General features: G+C 50.8%; 1 protein-coding gene across 2 annotated transcripts; it reads right to left on the reverse strand.

Annotated features, from left to right (window-relative positions):
* PIGR (polymeric immunoglobulin receptor) lies at positions 1–21,593 on the reverse strand. 2 transcript variants are annotated; one of them, XM_021102216.2, is made up of 11 exons: positions 21,400–21,593; positions 11,900–11,994; positions 10,358–10,702; positions 8,791–9,432; positions 6,727–7,059; positions 5,860–6,183; positions 4,351–4,531; positions 3,862–3,983; positions 3,137–3,268; positions 2,938–2,996; positions 1–1,595 (listed from the first exon to the last, which is right to left on the reverse strand). In XM_021102216.2, exons 2-11 carry the CDS (start codon positions 11,940–11,942, stop codon positions 1,500–1,502), a joined length of 2,277 nt encoding a protein of 758 aa, XP_020957875.1. In that variant the 5' UTR covers positions 11,943–11,994; positions 21,400–21,593; the 3' UTR covers positions 1–1,499.
* Between the last annotated feature and the right edge of the window lie 1,351 nt (positions 21,594–22,944).

Consider the following 22,944-nt stretch of genomic DNA (forward strand, 5'->3'; position numbering starts at 1 on the left):
TTGATGGCAATCACGGTCTTTAATGATTAATTAATTCACATTTTTGATTTGTCAGCAAGTGCTAGCTCATAGGTGCTAGTGGAAGTGCAGAGCTTAGAGGGAAAAAGACCCTAAACCTTAGCTCTTGGGACATCAGCCCCTCCCTGGCACCGTCAAACCTCTTCCCTCCCCCACGTCTACCCAGAACTCTTCAAATACAGGCGTTGTGAGTGTTTGGACATTCCTTTATCCTCTTAGGTCTCTGAGAGTGACTGAAAGGGAAAGAGCTGTCTTCCCCGGGGGTGGGGGGCATGCGTGCGAAAGACTCGTGTCTATTTTTCTCTTCCTCTTCCTCCTTGGGTACAAGTCCATCTCTATCAGGAAAGCAGGGGGTGTTGTATAGAGACAAGAGATGCCAAATCTCGCTTGGACGCTGGACGATCTCCCTCGCTACCCTTGAGAAAAACCTCTTTGCCTCTCAGGACCTCAATTTTCTCAAGTTGAAGAGTAAGAATGTGTGTTAGGGATTCCTTGTACCTATGCCCAACGTTTCATAATCCTAAGGCCTTAGGACTCCAGACCTTTTATAATTTCTCCCAAAGCAGGCAGCGGTGAGTATCCCTGACAAGGATGTCAGTGAGTATAAACACATAGAGATGCTGTGGTTTCCCAGGATGTGGTGATGTTTACAGAAAGCCTGCTGGCTAAGTTTGCAGCCTGTCTGTCCCGGGGTCCAGCAAAGCGCTTGGGTTCTAGTGAGTATCCACACACAGGTTTTTTTTTTGTTTTTTGTTTTTTTCCTTTTCTTTTTATGGCCACACCTGCGGCCCTTGGAGGTTCCCAGGCTAGGGGTCCAATCGGAGCTACAACTGCTGGCCTACACCACGGCCACAGCAATGCAGGGTCCAAGCCACATCTGCAACCCATACTACAACTCACGGCAACGCCAGAACCTTTACCCACTGATCGAGGCCGGGGATTGAACCTGCAACCTCAGGGTTCCTAGTCAGAGTCATTTCCACTGTGCCATGATGGGAACTCCACACACACACAGGTGTTTCAGAGGGAAAGAAGAAGAGAAGATGCAAGCGAGGGGAGATGGAGAGATGCAGGGATGGAGTGGAAGAGAGAATCCCACTGACATCTCCAAATAAGGGTGCAGAGAAGCCCAGAATGGCCTTCCTTTCTGAAATCGTCTCCCCATCCACCCTGGTCCCCTTTTTTTCTTTCTTCTGAGACGCCTCGCTAGGATCTTAATCTCCTTCCACACCTTCGTTCTCTCGTTAGAAATAAGCCGCATGTGGAAATTCCTCATGTCACCTCAGCCCCAACAGGAACAAGTAAGCCGGCTTGGATGCCACCGAGAAGGGACCGACACACCCTCTGAGGACAGGTAGCAAAAGCCTAGGTGGGGTGTGTGCGTGCAGGCAGGGGAGCCCCCGGAGCTGAGGGCCCTGAGGATCAACGTGATTCTGAAGGTGATTGCCACATGCTCAGGGACGGGGCAGCCAGCGCTCTGTCTAGGCTTCTCTGGGGCCGTTCTGGGTAGCGGCGATAATGCTGTTGGCCTGGAGCAGGAAGGTGGTGAAGGCCTTGTCGGCTTCCTCCTTGGATGACTAGGGGGCAACAGGAGAGGTGTCAGTGTTTGGGGCTCGGGCTCAGGGTGTAGGGGCTGGAGTGTGGGGTGGGGGCTGCACCAAGCCTCCTAAATTCATCATCTCAGCCTACAAACCCAAGCCTGTGTGGACCCCCTCACTGAGAGGGACGGACTGTGAGAAATGGAAAGTTGCAGCTTCTAAAAATATCTCCCCCGTCTCACTACCGCCTTCCAACACATGGAGTGGAACCACCTCTGTGGCCCCGGGGCCTGTCCCCGGAAGCCCTGCCCACAGTCACGGCCAAGGTGCCCTGGGCTGACATGAGGCACAGAGGCTTACATTTTCCTTCCTCTAGTAGCTCAGAGACACAATGCAAGGCTGGCAGGGGAAAGCTGTCCCCGGGACTGACCCGTCCCCTAATTGTTCCAAATGCTGGGGTCTCTGCTGCCTCCAGGGCGGGTAGACATGATAATGAGCATTAGTGCCTTGACATCAGGGAAGCAGAAGGAGAGGGTAACATATCACCCAAAGGCAGGCGTTGCCTCTGGTAGGAGCTCACGTAATGTGACACTGCCAGGTGGGGGCGGAAGGGACCTCCAGGAGCTGGCATTGCCCCCCACGAGCAAATGTCTTCCAGGCCCACCAGGGGAGAATCTGGTCCCTGCAAACCATCGAGCAAGGGTGGTGACCTGAGTCTGTGGGTCCCGCGGTGGCAGGGAAGAGCCCCCACCCAGTCCCCGGTGTTTGCTGTTTGACTTGCCTACCCTGCAGCTGAATCTTTAATGCATTTGCCTTTCTTCCCCCGCCCCCCCCCCCGCCCTCCCCTACCACCCCTGTCTCCCTCTCTCCTGCCTGTTTATTTATAACCTAGAAACGCAGTTCACCCCCTGCCCCAGCCTATGCTACACAGCACCACAACAAAAAAGATCATGCCTCGCCCTAAATAGTCCTCCTGAAAACTTTTTTTTTTCTTTTTTAGGGCCACATCTGCAGTATATGGAAAATCCTCGGCCAGGGGTCATACTGAACTGCAGCTGCCGGCCTACACCACAGCCACAGCAACGCCAGCTCCAAGCTGCATCTGCAACCTGTACTGCAGCTCATGGCCATGGGCAACACCAGATCCTTAACCCACCGAGTGAGGCTAGGGATTGAACCCGCATCCTCAAGGACACTCTTGGGTTCTTAACTCACTGAGCCACGACGGCAACTCCCCTGCTGAAAACTTTTTACACACTCTTCCCTGCTCTGGCACCAGCCTCCACTCTGAGACTGGTTTTCCTGATGTCTAACTGCAGGCTCTCATGCTGCGATTCCTCATCATCCATGTAAGGCATCCTTCTCCCTCTCACACTCTTACCCTTTTCGCCCTCTTGGGTTCTTTGTCCTCCATGGTATTCTCGGTAGTGGTGGTGAACCCTGTATGAAGAGCAGAGGAGGGTGGATCAGCCTTCTTTGGCCTCCTATTCCCCCCCACACCACCCCCTGCACCTGGATGCAGAGTCTGGGCTAACTCTTGCCGCCCGGGGACTGGGCATTCCCTCAAGAAAGGTACATACTATCTTTCCCTCCAAGAGATGTCTCCTGGGTGTCTAGAGTGGCTCCCGCGTTGTCATGAGCTCCAAAATCCCGGGAGTTCTCAAAGTCTGACATGCTGATGTCTGTCCTGTAGCTTCTGATTGAAATCCGGTCTGGCCGGGAGAAAGAGGAGATGATGTGACACTAGGGAGGGGCTGCCCATCCCTGCGGGGGAGCCCCACAGGAGAGCCCCCGGGGCAGGGTCCCTGCTGCTCGCCTCTGAGACCACCCAAGGCGGAATGAAACAGCTGAGTCTCCCCATCAGGCCCCTTTCATCACGGACAATCTAGACTCCACAATCCCTGACCTTTGTCACGCTGCGACCTGTCAATGCGAAGAATCTTGTTTTGTCCCCACATCAGCCCTTGGATTTGGTTATTATTATCCCTGTCTAGAGGTATGAAACGAGGACAGCCGGAGTCACACAGCTGAGTGGTTCTCACACCAGGGGTCCCAGCACCCCTTTTTCCTGGCAGCCCTGCCTTTGAACTTAGACCCTGAATAATTGATGGGCTTCCGGCATTTGGACAGCATGTAATGTACATTTGAGGCACATGGGGGTTTATGGTTCCCCATCTCGCTTTCCCGGACCCTTCCTTTGAGCCTATAAAAGAGAAAGGACTGTGCCAGTTCCCCTAAGGGCCCCTGAGCCAGGACCGGAGACTCAGGGGTGGAGGAGGGGGTCAGGGAGCTCCCAGGGACTCACCGACATTCTTCCTGTGCCGGGCTCTGAGCACCCCAATGGTCACAGCCCCCACAAGCATCACCAGCGCCAGGGGCACCAGGGTGGAGACGACCGCTTTGGAGCCCCCGCCTTGGCCCACAGAGCTGGAGGAGGGATGAAGTTAGTCAGTCACTGCCAGAGAAACCAGGGGTCCCAGGAGGGGTTGGCAGGTTGGCTTCCTCCTGGGTGAATCCACTCCCCCTCCTCCTGCTACAGCCCTGAGTTCCATTCTTCTAAGAAGCCCTCCCAGACTTGAGAAAGGCAAGGACTGGGCTTTCTCTGCATCCCAGGGGGAAATTGATCTGAATGGTAAACACCACCCTGGGCAGTGGAGAAGGGCAGAGAGCCCCAGCCGGGGCAGTGAGCACAGCCCACTGTCCAGAGGTGGACAGGCTCACCTTGGACCTGGTGGCCCAGTCTCAGGTCCTTGGCTTTTGGACTGTTCTCCAGGCAGGGAGCCCCAAATCTCACCTGCCAGGGGCTGCAGGTACTCCACTCCCACTAGCTGGGCCTTCACCATCCTTCACTGCTCTGTCCTCTGCAATGAGGCTGGGATCCAGGAGGACCTCGTTCTCAGTCTCCCTGGCCCTTGGCTCTATTGCGTCTTCAGCAGGAGCCGGAGCAGCATTTGCTAGACGGGCATCTCCCGACCCTGGAGAGAGCAGAGGGGGCTGGATTATGGTTCCTTCTCTATATTTTTTGTCCCTGAGGTTGTGCCAGAGATGTGGGACTTCCTTAGGAATCCCAGGGTCAGGGTGAGATCTCAAGGCTGTTAGGATAGGGTCTCTGAGGACACTAGAAAGAGAGGAGTTCTTCTCTAGTTTGTCACAGATGGTCTCTGTCCCATTCATACCGAATTCACTTCTTTCTACAAGGATCCGTGTCATAGATCCAGCTCTGCAAGAAGGCGGACCCATCATTTGAAGACAGGGAGCTTTTTCATAACTTTGAAGCCCTGCCCAAGGCCTTCTGGCTGCAGGGCTAGGCGCCACAGTGCTGCCCCCTGGTGGTAGCTTGGCAATGGGCTATGTCAGTGAGCCCGACCAGCTGGATGCTGACATAAGCGAAACTTCTAGAGGGACTAAAGATACCCTCATCAGGGATAGAACATGGTATGTGATATTTTAAAAAGTGGCTTAAATGCAAACAATATAAGAGGTTGCCCTACTTTTCTTTATCTGGGCTTATACATGAAAACCATTTGGCCCTGTTTTGAGCAGACTTTGGTAGAATATGATACATATGATAGTGACATGGACATTTCTCAATATAGGAGAAGGTCTCTACATTAAAAAAGGGTTTCAAAATGGCCTGAAGGGGCAACTATGGGGCTTGTCCCGAAACTGAGGTTAAATGACAAATCTACTATTTTTTTTTTTTTTAATTAGTTCGTGTGTTTGTTTAGGATACTCTTTTTTGGGCTGTGCCTGTGGCATGCGGAAGTTCTGAGGCCAGAGATCTATTCCTTGCTGACTTCTTTTTTTTTTTTTTTTTTGCCTTTTCTAGGGCCGCTCCCGTGGCATACAGAGGTTCCCAGGCTAGGGGTTTAATCGGAGCTACAGCTGCCAGCCTACACCACAGCCACAGCAATGCAGGATGCAAGCCGCGTCTTGCGGCCTACATCATAGCTCACGGCAACGCTGAATCCTTAACCCACTGAGCAAGGCTAGGGATCAAACCCGCAACCCCATGATTCCTAGTCGGATTTGTTAATCACGGAGCCACGACGGGAACTCCAATTCCTTGCTGACTTCCGTGTCTATGTCTCCCACAGCAGTGACATGGCAGTGACTATTCCAGATCCTTGGCTGTGAAGCCACCAAACTCCTGGGATGTCCTTTTGGGGGCTAAAGGAGACTGGCTGGGATCCAAATCTCCCCCCTAAGCCCACCTTTTATAGCCAAACCTAGGGGCCACTCAGATGGAGATGCTCTTTCTCTGGGGTCTCTGGGGACGTGGGCCAGGCCCTGGGAGACTCACCCTTTGCCTTCTGTTCCACTGCCACGTAGACAGCCCCAGTCTCTCCATAGTGGAGTCCGTCCTTCACCCCGCACCAGTACCAGCCTTCATCCTCCTTTCTGACAGGGTTCAGGTTCAGGGAGATGATCTGGCTCTTCTTGTCACAGTTCACAAAGGCCTGGCTCTGGCCTTCGTCCTGGCTGGGCAGGGCCCTGCAGCCGGTGTTGCTCCACTTACACCAGTACTTCTGGTAGGAGTAGAATTTGCATGGGAAGTGGCAGGAGAGCTTGAGGGTCTCTCCCACCCAAGCGGTGACATTCTCGGGTAGCTTGAGGTTCGGTTCTCCTGGAGCAGAGAGGGAGGGGGAAATAGGGCAGAGATGTCAGCAGACACTGCAGGGAAAGGATTGGGATGGGGGTCTGTGTCCACAGCCTGAATTCTCTTTGGACAGTGTGGTAAATAAATACACCACCCTGAACACATAGGTACCGTCTTTATGTGCCTATGGAATGAATTGCTGCCAACAACTGTGAGTCAGTCCTGTCTATCACAGACCATAGACCTTGCCAATGACTTCAGTTTGCTTTCCTGGCTGGCATCTCCTCTCCTTGACTCAATGCAACGAGCCGCACACTGCTCCAGCGGATGCCACATAGACCAAAACTGATGCTCTTGCCAACAGCAAGTGCTACGTGTGGGGCATGCGCAGAGAAGGGCACTTGTTACAGGTGTGACCAGGTGGGCTCTCGGTGGAGGCCCATCCCAGCAGCATGGAGGTGGGGTAGGTGGGAGGAAGAGTGGTTGAGCTGGGGGTGGGGGTGATGCTGCTGCTGACTGGAGGTGTCCTAGGGGCTGATGCCCTCCCTCGTGTCCCAGTTCAGCTCTTACCTTCAACAATCTTGAGCTCTACGGTGGACCTCCAGCGAGAGTCCTCGTTGGTCAAACACCAGTAGAAGCCGGCGTCCCGGTTGGTGAGCTGGTTGAGTATGACCGTGAAGGTGCCATTGCCTGGCTCCTCGTACAGCGCGAGCCGGCCCTCGTATTGCTCGTTCACTAGCCCGCTGCTTTCCACCAGCTGCGGGCAGCGGCCGTTTTCATTCTCTTCCCAGCGACACCAGTACTTCAGGCTGTTTGTTTCCTTCGGGTTGTAGGGGCAGGTCACGGCCACGGAGCCTCCCACCACACCTCTCACCACGGAGGATCTTGGGGGAATCATAGTATCTAGAAGCACAGACAGGGATGGGATGGACGAATGCAGCGTGGGCTGGCAGGCTTTTCCCCCTGGGCTCAGCTGGGGGCAGGGGGAGTGGGGTTTAGACCCGTCACCCCACCCTCCTCAGAAAACAAAAAGGACTTTCCAGGTGTCCCAGAGACCAGAGTCAGAGCCATTCATGCAGACAGCAGGGACCTTCCCCACTGGTCTGGCCACCTGGTTCCCTTTCCCACCTAGTTCTGAGCAGAGAATGTGAGGCATTTAAAGAGAGACTATCCGCCTTTCTCCTCAGGCTTCTTACAAAATCTCCCCCTAGGGAAGTTTTTGTTGGTTTTATTAGATGGTTCCACAAAAATGATCTGATGGGTTTTTTTTCTCCATATTAAGAAAATATGTTTTAACATATTCACTATGTAGCAGAGATAATTTTAATTGTTGAGGACCCCAAGGCATCCAAGAGATGCAAAGCTATTCTCCAAGAAGTGAAAGCCGAGGTTCTGGAAGAACCCTGGGCCACAGTGGATGCTCAGGGAGGTGGTGAGGGGCTGAGCTGATGCAGAAATGATGTGAGGGAACGTCACAAAGGCAGTGACCATGAAATGCAAGGACTGGTTTGCAACTTCTCATGAGGGTCCCACTCTGCAGGGTATGCCAGGGTGAGAAGGAGCCGGGATGTATTTGTGCTGAATAACAAATAATCCTAAGAGAGGTTGGAGGGGGAAATTTAGAGGCTGGAGCCCTGGCTTCCAGGGAAAGCTTTGAGACCAATGTAAGGCAGTCTTTCTTCCATCTGAGTGTCAAGGATGAGGGGCCATCCTGCCTCTCAGGGAGAGCCACGATAAGTCCTCGCCGTGGCCCAATGAAACCCAGACAATCTACAGGTCTGGATTCGATCAAGAGCTTCACTTGCCTTATTCCTACTGGTCAGGTCAGCCATCAAAATCCTTTGAGAGGAGTTCCCGTCCTGGCACAGTGGTTAACGAATCCGACTGGGAACCATGAGGTTGCAGGTTCGATTCCTGCCCTTGCTCAGTGGGTTAACGATCCGGTGTTGCCGTGAGCTGTGGTGTAGGTTGCAGACGCGGCTCGGATCCTGCGTTGCTGTGGCTCTGGCGTAGGCCAGTGGCTACAACTCCGATTCAACCCCTAGCCTGGGAACCTCCATATGCCGCAGGAGCGGCCCAAGAAATAGCAACAACAACAACAACAGACAAAAGACAAAAGACAAAAGACAAAAAAAAAAAAAATCCTTTGAGAGGAGTTCCCGTCCTGGCACAGTGGTTAACGGATCTGATTGGGAACCATGAGGTTGCGGGTTCAATTCCTGCCCTTGCTCAGTGGGTTAATTATCCGGAGTTGCTGTGAGTTGTGGTGTGGGTTGCAGATGTGACTCGGATCCTGCGTTGCTGTGGCTCTGGCATAGGCCAGTGGCTACAGCTCTGATTGGACCCCTAGTCTGGGAACCTCCATATGCCGCAGGAGCGGCCCAAGAAAAGGCGAAAAGACCAAAAAAAAAAAAAAGCCTTTGAGAACAGAGAAGAAGAGTTAGGAGATAGCAAAGGCAGAGGCTACATCTTATCACTCCCGCATAAAGCTGCTCACAGAGCATCCTACTCAGGGCTTGTCAGGGAGCAGATGTTGTCAACTAATTGATGGATGTTAAATAGCATCACAGGGAGTGAGTGAGGCGCTCACCTGCCAGATGGTCCACCTCTTCCCTCTCTTCCCTCTGGTCTCACCTTCATTGATGAAGAGCTGCCAAGCCTGGACCGGCCAGCCTTCCTTAGGCTCACCGTCAGGGTGGGCTCCGCACAGGTAGTGTCCTGCGTCCTCTTTCCGCAGCCCGGTGATGTGCACGCTGAAGTGGCTGTTTTCCTTGGGAGTGAGCAGGATCCTGCCCTCAAAGTCCTGAGCCTTCTTCCCCAGGGTGTTGATGACCACATTGCAGGTTTTCCCATTTTTTAGCTGGCACAGAAATTTGGCCACATTTGCCATCTCCTGGCCCAGGGCGCAGTCAAATGTCACCGAGCCCCTCAGGTCTCCATAAATCAGCTCAGGCTCGGGCTTCAGCACTTGGAGGTCAGCGCTGCTCTCTTCATCCCCAGCCTGGCAGATGTATATCCCAGCATCGCGGAGCTGGATTCGGTTGATGACAAAGCTGAATACTAATTGGTTGGTACCCTGAATACTGAGATGTGCTCTGTTGGTAAAGTTGTTGTTCAAATACCCATTGGAGTCGATGACCAGGACGCGGATCTGGCCCAGTTTCTTGTACACGGATTTCGGCTTCTGAGCATTCTCAGACTTGAAAGGGCAGTTGATGGTTACTGTGCTGCCCAGGTCTGCTGTGTAGACGTGGACATCACCTATCTGTCCAGGACCTGCAGGATGAGGGGCAGGGGACAAATTGTGATTTTACTTTCTTGCAACATAGGACTCCTCAACGTTCCCAATGAGGGACTGGGTATGCCTGTCACCTGGTGTGCCCTCTTCCCCAGCGGGACACTGTCTGAATATGTCTTCCAAGGCCCAGCTTTACTGCTGCCTCCTCCACGAAGCCTTCCGGAGGCTTCCTCCTCTGTTCTCTCTTGATACTCACACCTGTGTCACTTATGACATCCAATCTTGTGGTTTTGGGGCAAGAATTGATCATTTAATTTATGCTTAGAGTGTTGATGGGCCAATTGATCTCAGGTTAAAAAAATACATTTTAGCCAACTGTAGGAATGATTCCTAAAAATCTTTAAAAAATTACATCTTTTTTGTTTGTTTGTTTTGTTTTGGCTGCACCTACAACATATGGAAGTTCCAGGCCAGGGATGGAATCCGAGCCACAACTACAATCTACACCACGGCTATGGCAATGCCAAATCCTTAACCCACTGTGCCACAGTGGGAACTCCAAAAAAATACACTTTAAAAGAAGCCTCCTGGTGATCCGAGTTCTTGATCTGAAGGGATCCATTCAAGGATCCCCATGAATCTTGCCCTGCTTATGGACTTTTTGTCCCCTGAAACAAGCACAACGAGGGAAATTGCACTGATGCTCTTCTAAGCTAGAGTCTCAGTAAAACACTGAAGTGTTTCAGGCCTTGAAGACCTAGAAAGGTCTTCCCAAGTAGGTCCCATCTCTCTTGCTCCCCTGTTCTGTTATGCAAAGTCCTTCCCTGCAGGTGGACCCAAAAGCTTTCCTACCCGATGCCAGGACATCCTTTCCTCAGGAAATCCTGCCCCATGCCTTCCTGTTGCACCTGAGGTGACTCCCTCTCACTTTTCCGTGGAAATTTAAGGAGCCAGGATGCTCACCTTGGCTGACCTCCAGGCTCACATCAAAAGACAGGCCTCGGCTGCTAATGCCCAGACCACACTTGTAGAGCCCAGAGTCACCGCGGGTCAGGTGGCCAATGTCCATCACGAAGGTGCCGTTCTCTGGGAAGTTGGTGAGGTTGGCTCTGCCCTTGTAGTCCTTGGAGATGTAGCCCTCCGAGGAGATGAGGGTTGTGCAGCGGCCCTTGGCTCCTATTCGGCACCAGTACTTCCGAGAATGCCGGTTGACGGAGGTGGCTGGGTAGTAGCATCTGATGGACACCGAGCTGCCTTCCACGCTGCTCACATCCTGGGGACCGAATATGGGACTCTTCATGGAGACCACTGTGGGGACAGAAACAGAGGCTTTCTGAGACTGTGGGAGGAGATGAAATTTTCCTCCTAACACATGTGCCTTCTCTGGATTAACTATCATGTACTACAGCTATACTTGCTAAATTGCACAATTATGAAACAGTTGTCATTATTATGATGATTTTCTGTGGCTGCACCTATAGCATATCAAGTTCCCAGGCTAGGGTTTGAATCAGAGCTGTCGCTAAGGCCGATGCCGCAGCCATGGCAACACCAGATCCAAGCTGCATCTGTGACCTACCCCGCAGCTTATGGCAATGCTGGTCTTAACCCACTGAGTGAGTTAAGGGACCAAACCCGCATCCTCAGTGAGACAATATCAAGTCCTTAACCCACTGAACGACAACGAGAACTCCCTAAACAATTATTAAATTCGAATTGTAATTCATCAATGATAACCATCTTAAGGACAACGGAGTGGCAAATGTATTTAATGATACCCCTTGTCTACATATATAAAAAAGCCATCCTTGGGAGTGCTACACTATTGCATTTTTTCCCTGTTAGTTCCTTATATTTCTAAAAATGCTTTATAGATTCTCTTTTTTCCAGATAAAATTTTCGAGAGCCACAAGGATAAGTCATTTCCCCCAAACTCCGAAACAACTCATAGTGATGCTTCATTCAAGGTCAAGGTCTTTTTTTCTTTATTCCCAGTGGAGAACCTTCACCAGACCCCTCATTTTGAAATGAGGAAATGCCGGAGTTCCCGTCATGGCTCAGTGGTTATGACTGGGAACCATGGGGTTGCGGGTTCAATCCCTGGCCTTGCTCAGTGGGTGAAGGATCCAGCATTGCCATGAGCTATGGTGTAGGTCACAGACGCTGCTTGGATCCTATGTTGCTGTGGCTCTGGTGTAGACCGGCAGCTACAGCTCCGATTTGACCCCTAGCCTGGGAACCTCCATATGCCGAGGGAGCGGCCCTAGAAAAGGCAAAAAGACAAAAAAAAAAAAAAAAAAAAAAGAAATAATGAGGGAATTCCATCTCTGTTCCTGGTTCCCAGGGCTCGCTCACCCATCCATTTTCAGATGTGGCTTCTCTGTGTGGCTGCTCCTCGAAGGAGTGCAAGCTTTGTGAGGGAGATTCTTGGGGATGGACCTGATTTCAGGGTCTCCAGGGAACCGGGTCCTAGATGTGGGTTGGGCTGGGACCTGGTGGACGTACCTGGGAAGATAGCCAGCAGGCAGGCGTAGAAGAAGCGTGTCATGGCTTGTGGCTCCTCAAGGCTGTGCCGCCCAGACCACCTTCTTGCGTGGTTGCTGAAAGACAATAGCACGAGGTGATGAAATGCCTTGTCTTCCAAGACTGATTGACCTTGGAGGTCCTGTTTGATTTTGTATCACCAGTAACGGAATTCATGGCTCCACCTTTCCCATTACAGTTCAAAGTCCCATCATCCCACAATGCTTTCTGTTCCTTAATCATTGTAAGTAGATTTTTATCTTTGCAACTAAGAGGCAAGTTCCTTTGAGAAAGGCACAGGTGTCATTTCCTCGGTACCCCTGACCGGAAGGCACAATCCTGGGCAGGATCCATAAGATCAGGAATAACTTGCTGGATAATTGGTGACTACCAAGAAGTGGCCCGATTCTTTGTTTCAGCAGCCCTCCCTACATCCCTGGGAGGTGGAGGGGGTTGGTGTATTGTATGGCGCATCACATGTATAAATTGAGATGCATAGAGGGGGGCTAGTGCAGATTAAAATCGTAAATGTAACCACAAAGGTCATAGCCACTTTCCACTGTTCTTGTACCATGTTCCAGGCACTGTTAAATTACGGTATTTGTATTGTTTCATTTAAACTTGATACCACCTCTAGGAGGTGGGTATTCTTCAAAAAAATTTTTTTTTTTATTGAGGAGGGAGCTGGATATTCTTTTTAAACCTATGGTTACCAAAAGGGACAGGTGGGGATGGAGAGGGACTGGGGGTTTGGGACTGGCATATGCACACCGAAGTATATGGAATGATTAGCCAATGAGGACCTGCTCTATAGCACAGAGACCTCTACCCAATATTCTGTGATGATCTCTGTGGGAAGAGAATCTGAAAGGGAATGGATGTGTGTACATGTATAACTGAATCACTTTGCTGTACAGCAGAAATGATCACAACTTTGTAAATCAACTACACGTCAAGGAAACTTAAAAGAAGAAAAAAATTTCAATTGAGGAGGTGGGTATTCTTTTTTAATTTTAAAGTGTATTATTTGTTTTTTTGTTTTATTTAGTTCTTGTGACGAGGTTTTTTTTAAATTGAAGTATAGTTGGTTTATAGTATTGTGCTAACTTCAGCTGCACAGCAAAGTGATTCAGTTATACACATATATACATATATATGTATATATACATTCTTTTTATTCTATTTATTTTATTTTTTTGTCTTTTGTTTTTTTAGGGCCTCACTACGGCATATGGAGGTTCCCAGGCTAGGGGTTCAATCGGAGCTGTGGCTGCCAGCCTACACCACAGCCACAGCCACATGGGATCCGAGCTGCGTCTATGACCTCACCACAGCTCACGGCAACACCGGATCCTTAACCCACTGAGCGAAGCCAGGGATCAAACCCATGTCCTCATGAATACTAGTTGGGTTTGTTAACCATTGAGCCACGACGGGAACTCCTATGTATACATTCTTTTTAAAATATGCTTTCCCCTTCTGTCTTATCACAGGACACTGTGTATAGTTCTCTGTGCTATATAGTAGAACCTTGTTTTTTTTATCCCTTCTGTGTATAATAGTTTACTTCTTCTAAACCAGCTTCCCACTCCATTCTTCCCCAGCCCTCTTCCCCTTGGCAACCACAGTCTGTTCCCGGAGGTGGGTATTCTTATCCACATTTTATATAAGAGGAAATGAAAGCTTACAGGTTATGTGCTTTCCTCAAGATTACACAGAGATAAGGTGTGGGGATAGCTGGGGTGGGGGGGTGAAAGAGGTGGGCAAGACCTGAATCCAGCTTTGTCTGACACCAGTGTCCAAGCTCTGAGCCTCTCTCACTGCACCGTATTGCACCTCAAATATAGTGGGGTGCTCATCCCTCATGCTGTTTCCTGTTATTTCAAGGGCCCCCTTCCCTTGTCAAATCATTGTCACTTAACACTATTTCCCTGGAGCTTTATAGCTTCCCTTTACATAAGACAGAACAGGTATAATTACAATCATTTCCAGGATAAGAAAATCAAGATCTTGAGATACTGAGTGATGCGCCCATCATTTCCCAGAGACTCAGTTATGACGTCAAGTTTAAAATTGTAGGTATTACAGCCTCTGTTATTCTGCCAGGTGAGGTCGGGCAGAGGAAGATGGAGAATCCAAAGGAAAGCCACTAAGACGGGGGCAGCGTTCCTGGACCTTGTCACATCTGTGGACATAGCCCAGGGCTGGTGGTGGCGGGGGTGGCGGGGGGGGGGGGGGGGGGTTGGGGGCGGGTGTCGAAGGCCCAGGGCTCAGCCTGACCACAGCAGTTCTCAGGACCCAGGCTGCAGGTGAGAGGAGGAGAGAGGAGGAAAGATGAGACTCCTCCTTCCCACGGACTTTGACAGGCTTCCAGCTTCAGAATGGACTTGACAATGAAAGTGTGAAAGGAGAAAACTGTTCACAAGCGCCCGGCAGGAATGAGCATCCATAAAGATAAAGACGCTCTAGGCAGCAGGGAGCTTGGGGAACCCTCTCCCCAGCTCCCCTCACTGCCTTGGCTGCGCTCCTGCTCCCAGAGACGCCCTTCAATGGCTTGAGCCAAAGGCAACAGAACTGTTTATCTTGGTTATTTCTTTTCCGGGGGTGGGGGGGGATTTCCCAGCAAAGAACATTTTTATTTCCTTGTATAGATAAAGGTATTTTGTTTCTTCAGTTCTTTGGAAGAGTAACGGAGTGGGTTAGGGAGGTGGGGACAGATATGGGTGTTGGGTGGCAGCTTGAGGCGCTCTTGATTCTGGTTAATTGCCCTGGACTTTTCATACCCGGCCAATGATTAACCTCTGGAGCCAGGCCTTAGCCAAATGCCATTGTCAGCTCCAGCCCAGATGGTCTCAGGGGATGCTGGGTGGAGGACCACCTGAGTGGGCACTGCAGGTGGCCATGGGTGTGACCTCAAGGTGGGACCAGGGGTCTGGGAGGTGGGAAGTCTCTCTTCTTAGGACACTTGGGATGGGCTCACTGCACAGTCCCAGGGTCCCTACCACCTGCCATGTGCGCTACCTCGGGTGCGGTTCAGGTGGGAGGACCCAGTGCCACGTGCTTCGAGAAGCCCAAACCAAGAGCGGCTCTGTGGTCCTGGTCCCTGTTCTCACCCGAGACCAGCAAGCTCCCTAATACTTCTGGGAGACTGCAGTGGGACCTACCCCAGGCTGAGCTAGGGGCTGCAGCCCCTCCTCTGGATTGGTAAAAGCCATTTGTCCCTGGTTACAGAGTCAGATGCCAGATTCTCCAAAATGGGGGTCCTGACCTCCGGCCCAGGCTCTTCTCATTTGTGACATGCTTGGATAGCTGTGAGGGCCCACCTCGAGGGAGGACACACATGCGTACCCACTACCCTTTGTTGAGCCTCACAGTAGGGGTGAGAGTGGCGGGCCTGCGCAGCTAGAAGTGCAAATCTGGCAGAAGCTGACGACGGAGGCAAGGAAGTGCATAGTCCAGTCCGGGGGAGATGATGGGCAGGCGATGGTATTCACACTCTCAGGGGCAGGAAATCTGCTCAAAGTTGAACTTGAGGAGTTCCCATCGTGGCTCAGCAGTTAACAAACCTGACTAGCATCCATGAGGACACGGGTTCAATCCCTGGCCTCGTTCAGTGGGTTACGGATCTGGCGTTGCCGTGAGCTGTGGTGTAGGTCGCAGACTCAGCATGGATCCCGCGTTGCATGGCTATGGCATAGGCCAATGCAGCTACAGCTCCAATTGGACCCCTAGCCTGGGAACCTCCATATACTGAGGGTGCGGCCCTAAAAAGACAAAAAGACAAAAAAAAAAAAAAAAAAAGGCTAAATTTGAAGCCCAATGTCTCTGCTTGCAGCTGAAAGGACCCTGGGCTTTGAGAATCGTTAGAACTGCCTTCTTCTCCAAACCAGACTTTTTCCCAAACCTGAGAGAGTCAGGTCTCAGGGAGGCCCCAGTTTTATGGTGGCTGAAGCTGAATTGCAAGGAATTGCTTAAGGAAAGAGGGAGGGAAAAGCATGTTATGGGTACCTATTATGTACCAGAGGCTTTGCTAGCTTCCTTTCTTATACGACTTCATCCATCATCACAGCAACCCAAAGACAATCTCTTCCAGGCAATCTCTTCATGTTGCAGATGGGAAATCTAACGGCTAGAGCTATTCTCGGCCCCAAGACTCACGGAAGTGTGGGATCAGATTGCTACCTGATAATCACTTCTTGGATGCACAGAGAGGCCTGTTCTTTCAGGATATACGGAGGTTAGTATATCACACATGAGGGCACATTTTGTGGCCCTTGAAATAGGAGTTGTGCTTTCACTAGTGGGGCTGGGATACTCTAGATCTTTCTCGTTTTACCGAGTTACTGCCCCTGATGTATTCATAACGCAGGTCTACACAATTGTGGACTGGGGCAGGGTGTAGCCTGTGCTGAAGAATAGAGTCTATCTCTTTATGAAATTAATCTAGCTAGCGCCCCTTCAGTTAGAGTGACTGATCTTCAGCTCTCGTGGTTTGGAATCACACCTTTGTCCATCTAATAGGGTTTCTCCTTTTTTGGAGGGAGTGGGATCTCCTGGACCAGGTGCTGTCTTGGCTGCTGGGGAGCACGTGGCCCCCAGCAACTCTGGGCTCTTCACCTGTTTGGTACACAGCAGAGGGTCAGTTGGGGCCCTCACTGTCCCCAGGGCTTTAGAGGAGAAAGAGAGCAGGAATACGGAGAATTGAAGTCAAGCAGGCAGTTTTCTGACCACTTCTGGTGAATGTGAACTTGAGGGAGCAGGAAGCGTGGGGCTCAGAGGATTGGGGAGAGTGTGGCCTGGCTGGGGATGGAGTTTTCCTTGGCCTGGACTGAACAGCCAAGAGAGGCACTGCCGGGGTCCATGTGGGATTATCATTCTCATCTCCCATGGGTGTAGGGGCCAAGCACAAACCTGGAAGCCATAGCATCACCAGGGGAGGGAGAGAAATCTGTGTTGTTTGGAGGGGGCTTTGACTTGTAATGATAGGTGGGAGCTTAGGAGAGGTTATGTAGCATAGTTAAGCCCTGGAGTGTGGGAGTGTCTTTAGAGGTAATGTGGGAAAAAAGGAATTGGAGCTGCAGAGAGCAAGGAGATGGAGAGAGAGCAGTCATGGGGTCCAAAGAATGTATGAGCTAGAAAGATCCAAGACTTTCTGGTCTCATCCCTGTCAAAATTGTGGATGCAAGACTTCAGCAGAAATTAAGCATTGGGAATACATGTTCCATAAAGCTTGGGAAATAAGCTTCATGGATTTTCTTTTCTTTTCTTTCTTCTTTTTTTGTCTTTTTTTAAGTCCACACTTGCAGTATATGGAAGTTCCCAGGCTAGGGGTCATATTGGAGCTGCAGCAGCCTGCCTACACCACAGCCACAGCAACTTGGGATCCGAGCCGCAGTTGCAACTTACATCACAGATCATGGCAATGCCAGATCCTTAACCCACTAAGCGGGGCCAGGGATCGAACCTACATCCTCATGGACACTAGTCGAGTTTGTTACCACTGAGCCACAATGGGAATTTCTCCCCACCCTTTTTTTTTTTAGCTTTGTGGACTTTCAGATGGCCTTTCTTTTTTCTTTCTTTCTTTCTTTCTTTTTTTTTTTTTTTTTTTTTTTTTTTTGCTGTACTTGAGGCATATGGAGGAACCCCAGCCAGGCATTGAACCTGGGTCACGGTAGTGACCACTTCGGATCCTTAACCCACTGAGCCACTAGGGAACTCCTTAGATGGCCTTTCAACAAAGACAAGAGTCCCTGTTATTGACTCCATGCCATTCTACCTTGCTATGCAGGTGTTTATCTCATCCACTCTACCAGACGGCAAGCCCCTGGAAGCCAAGGCCAATGGAGATCCATCTCTCCATCTCCAGAGAGTGTGCTTGGCAAGGACCAGCTGCTCAGCAAAGATTGATGGGATTGGAAATGGTTACGTCCTCATTCCCTCCCTAAGAAGGGCAAAGACGGGGCAGATTTCTTTCACTTTGCCCAATGCCTTCTTGGTTACAGGTACTCAAGGGACAGTAGTGTGAAGAGGAGCCTGGAGGATGGGAGGGAACCCAGAGGTCACAAGCTGTTAGAAGAGCTCTACCACTTGGGAAAAATATGGTAACTCAACTCTCCCATCTGTAAAATGGGCATCATGGTCCCTGACTCTTCTAGATTGAAGGGCTACTGTTGAGTAGGGGACTATGGTGGGGGGATAATAGGATCATGCATATGGAAGCACTTTGGATAGGACAAAGGGCACTTCCACTGTAAGACCTTACAATTACACTTAAGCACAGGAAGGTGGGGATCTGTGCACTTGACTTTCACGGTTGCCATGTACTTGGAGAGTAGCACAGAGCCCGGACTCCTCAGCTTGGCCATCGGCTGTCTCGCTTGGAGGCTGCATGATTTGGGGCAGGCTGTTTAACCTTGCTGAGCCCCAACCCCTCATCTGTAAACCAGAGATTATTGTACCTAATAGAGTGAGCTGCCCTAAGGATTAAATGAAATCATATATCAAGCCCTCAGTTGGGTGTTGGGCTTTAAAAACTGTTAGTTCCTTGCCCATATCCTCTCTAAAGTCAACACGGTCTTCTCTTTTTCCTGTCTTAGAATGAGAGAAGAATGGACGTCTGTTTGCTCAGCATCCTTTGAAGATGGGGGTGGGGTGAGTTGCTCAGATTGGGCCAACATGGCATGAAAGAGGACACATGTGCCATGGACTAGGTTAGAAGCAAGGGATCATCATTATAACTAGAGCCTGCTGAGTCCTTTTCAAGTGCTTTCCATGTGTTAATCCTCACAGCCACCCTAGGAGGTAGAATAAAATGGGCAAACCCATTTCACAGATGAGACAGTTATGGCCCAGAGAAGGAAGACATTTGCTAAAAGTTACACAGCTGGGATGGGATTCAAATTCACGTACTCTTGCTCAGGAGGCCAAGCTCTTAGTTACTATGCTGGACTGCAAAGTGTCTTAAAGTGGAGAGGAAGCAGCCAGGAGGGGAGGGAGCAGGAAATATTTTTCTTTTCTTTTTTCTTTCTTTCTTTTTTTTGTCTTTTTGTTGTTGTTGTTGTTGTTTTGTCTTTTCTCCATTTTTTGGGCCGCTCCCGTGGCATATGGAAGTTCCCAGGCTAGGGGTCAAACTGGAGCTGTAGCCACTGGCCTACGCCAGAGCCACAGCAACGCGGGATCCAAGCCGCGTCTGCAACCCACACCACAGCTCACAGCAACACCAGATCCTTAACCCACTGAGCAAGGCCAGGGATAGAAACCGCAACCTCATGGTTCTCAGTCGGATTCGCTAACCACAGAGCCACAACAGGAACTCCTTTTTTTTTGGTCTTTTTAGGGCCACACCCACAGCATATGGAAGTTCCCAGGCTAGGGGTCGAGTCGGAGCTGCAGGTGCAGGCCTGCGCCATAGCCACAGCAACGCCGGATCCGAGCCACCTCTTCGAGCTATGTTACAGCTTGTGGCAACGATGGATCCTTAACCCAATGAGGCCAGAAATCGACCCCACATCCTTTTGGATACCAGTTGAGTTCTTAACCCACTGAGCCAGAATGGGAACTCCAGGAAATACATTCTTAGAGAAGTTAATCCAGTTCTCTCTTCTCTGCTTTTCACAGGAAAAATAGTTCCTGTGAAGAGACTCTGCTTGTACCCAGAAGTTGGTGCCAACAGAGAAGTTTCTTCCTGACAAATAATAATGGCTTCTATTTATTTAGCACTTATCCTGTGTTCGTCACGTCACCTTTGATTCCTGTAATCAGACGTATGGCCTCCAAAGCTTCTTTCTACTGCATCACTGTGCACACTGTCCATGCCAGGGACTTTGGGATTCTGGCCCCAGCCCACCCAGAGAGGGGCTGAGACATAGATGAAATTGGAGGATACTCTCTGCTGAGCACATGCATGAATAATGCTACTTTTAAAAAAGTTGGGTATTTTGTTTATTTAGGTGATATCAAAATATCCCCATGACCATATCAAGATGGTTGTACCAAAATGCCATCACTTGTACTTCCTGCGTGACCTTATGCCGCTCACATTAACTCACAGAGTCTTCATTTCTCCAGCTGTAAAATGGGATTTTGATACCTCCTCTGCCTACCTCCCAGGTTTGTTTCAGGTGGGAAGGAGACGAAGTTGTGAATGCCCAGGTTCAGTGGGTTTACTATCTGGAAGCTGCTGCTATCACACTGTTTGTAAAATAAAGCCACAGAGTCTAGAGGTGCAGGCAATGAGCGTACAGCTAGTTGCTCTCCTGGATCCTGCTTTGATGCTCTTTCGTTCTCTTGTCTACATCACCACATCCAGGGTCAGGGAGAAGGATGGATGGAAGAGTTTCAGAGCTGGCTGTGGGCAGACAAGAGAGCCACCTTCTAACCATAACCCACGATCTGGCACATCTTCTCTCCAGATGTTCGGGGACCAGCAATTCCCCTAGTGGAAGGGGAGAGTGATGACTGAGGCTGTGGTGCCAAACAGTGCCAGCAGCTGAGGTGGCTCCGGGGTAGGTGCACAAAGGGAAGTGGGGTGGGGAGGATGGCGCTTGCATGGCAGCGGCGCTATTGTGGGAGGCTGGCCTGGGGGGATGCAATTGGCTTGCACCAGGGAGAGCCTACATCTGAGGCCTCCTGGCTGCAGAGCCAGGAGGAGCATCAGGACCAGGGATGCTGCCTGTGCCTGGGAGGGAGCTCTGCCAGCCTTTCTCATTTTCCCAGGAAGGACCTCATTTTTCCCACCTTAATAGGAGCAGGATAATACAGTGGCAGACATCATGCCCAGGTGTGGTGGGAATCTGCAGGAGCAAAGCTGGAAAGGTTGAAACTGGAAAGGCTCTCAGAGCTTCTTCAAAGCCCAGACAAAGGGGCTGCATGTGCTTTTATCAGCAAGCTGGAGGTGGAAAGCTTCAAGGACTAGATGGGTACCTGCCTTGCACCATGTACCTGGGTAAGTGCATACGCATTACCTTTCCGGGATCTGTTGGGGGCTCCCTAAGTCCTGAACTGAACTGAAAAACACCAAACCACTGTTATTTCACCCCAGAGGTTTCGAAGCAACCTCACACATATTTTCTCATTTGAATCTCATGTCAACCCTAAGAGATAAGCATTATTTGTGTTCCCATTTTACACATTGGGAAACTGAGGCTCAGAGCACGATTAGGTGACTTGCCTAAGGTCCCAGTTAAACTGTGGAGGAGTCGGTAGGGAATTCCGAGACCACGCTTAGAGCCGAATGACGCAGACTGACCCGCTGACCCCCAGACATTTCTGCTTCCCATCTGCTGAGCTCTCCCCCACCTCCGTTCAGCCTTACTCATCCCTCTGGGATGTGCACCTCGACTCCACATCCTCGGGCACGGAGGCAGCGGCCGCGTCCTCCTCACCCCACTCTCTGTAGACCAGGAGTCACTGCCTGAGTCACCATCCCGGGTCCTTCTCAGAAGGCATCCTTTCGGGGATCCCAGAGCAGCCACACTTACTTTTAGCTACTTCCTTCTATTCCGTCGACTCGGTTTCGGGGCACAGCCTGTTGACCAGTCGGCAACCCCTGCCTTTCTAGAAGCCTCGGGCAGGACACTGGATGCTGCTGCCAAAACCGAAACTGTGCTGTGCTTGACCCACACCTGGGCTCTTAAAGGGACACTCTCCCGGGGCATGGCGGCTGGCCAGTGGCACGTGACTCCCACAGATCTCTTGCTTTCCTTTCCTTTTGGCTTTCCTGGCTGGCTCCATTTGCTTCCCCTTGACCTTGGGGAGGCTCTGTTACCCGGGAATCCTCCATCATTGCCGCTGCAGGATGCGGAGACATGGTATCAAGCACGAAGAGCCTGTTCTGTCGCTTTCTAGCTGCAAGATCCTAGGCAAGTCAGACCTTTGTGGGTTGGTTTTGTTTTGTTTTGTTTTTGGCTGGAAAAGAGGGAGCATAACACCAAACCTACATGCTGAGGATAGAACCTGATATTACATGTGAACCACCTGGCCCAGAGCACGGTGTGAAATTGATATGCTTTTGATGGGGCATAAGTAACAGGAACGGCTCTCGGTCCTCAGCATCAAGTCCCCATTCAACAGGGAACATGCCCCTGGCTCCCTGGGCTACTCAGCTGGAATTAAGTCCACAACTTATGCATTTTCTGTAGAGCCCCTTTGCCAGCCTCGGCGCTCCCAGGGACTGGGGGGCTGTGCTCTCCCTTCCTCATTTGTTAGAGGAACTGGAGACTCTGGCCGCCCCTGAGCCCCCGTGAAAATGGCAAACCTCAGAGTCTTGCTGGGACCTGGGCTTGGCACGTGGCAAAGAAGATGCTGACCTGCTGAGCTGGGCTAGAAACCTCCATCCCTGCCTCCGTTGGTGGGTTCTCAGACCTGACCCAATTAGGTCCCCCGGATTTCCCAAAATGATCTTAGCAGTCCTGTGTCGCCCAAGTGAAGCCCACTCCTCAAAACACACATGCGTCCCCCACCCTTCACAGTGCCCCCACACAGAACCCTGCCCTGTCCTACCTATGGAGGGCTGGCCCAGGCTCTCTTTACAGCGTCCTACAGGCTGAACCCCAGAAGGGGAAGGAGGAAAGGGGAAATAGAGGCCCGGAAAAACACAAGGCGACCAGCGCCTTGGTCTTATTTTAGTAAACCACTCGGTCACGGGGGAGGCCGGGGGCTATCAGCTCGCAATCACCGGTTTGAATGGCAAGAAAGAAACTGTATTTTTTGTTACGGAACTTAATTTTAGACCCTATACTCACCATCTCACGTAAGAAAAAAATTGCTTGGTCGCTTCTGGGCGGAGTCGGTCCAATTCAATGATATCTTGGTCACTTTACTCCCAATTTAAAACCTCGTCTCGTTCTGGATTTTCTTTCCTTTTCTGCCTCCCTTCTCTTCTCTGGTGTTTCTGTGAAGCCTGGACTAAGTGGGCCTGGGTCAGGGAGTAGCTTAGGCCCATGGTACTGTGGATGCAGCAGGAAGGAGGGCCCTGTGTTGGTTCTGCTTTGTCATGGTTCTGTGTTGGTCTCCTGCTGCTGTCC

Source organism: Sus scrofa, chromosome 9 (assembly GCF_054392235.1).
Source record: "Sus scrofa isolate SSC_HxYL_T2T_F1_AM1 chromosome 9, Sscrofa_HxYL_maternal_Yorkshire_Landrace_v2.0, whole genome shotgun sequence".
NCBI lineage: Eukaryota > Metazoa > Chordata > Mammalia > Artiodactyla > Suidae > Sus > Sus scrofa.

What these genes read in the sequence shown, in the direction of transcription:
- PIGR (XM_021102216.2), bottom strand. Translation starts at nt 11,942, where the DNA reads ATGACACGCTTCTTCTACGCCTGCCTGCTGGCTATCTTCCCAG. An exon ending in CCTGCTGGCTATCTTCCCAG is followed by an intron (nt 10,703 to 11,899) that starts GTACGTCCACCA and finishes CTGTCCCCACAG; the next exon opens with TGGTCTCCATGAAGAGTCCC. An exon ending in GAGCCTGGAGGTCAGCCAAG is followed by an intron (nt 9,433 to 10,357) that starts GTGAGCATCCTG and finishes CTCATCCTGCAG; the next exon opens with GTCCTGGACAGATAGGTGAT.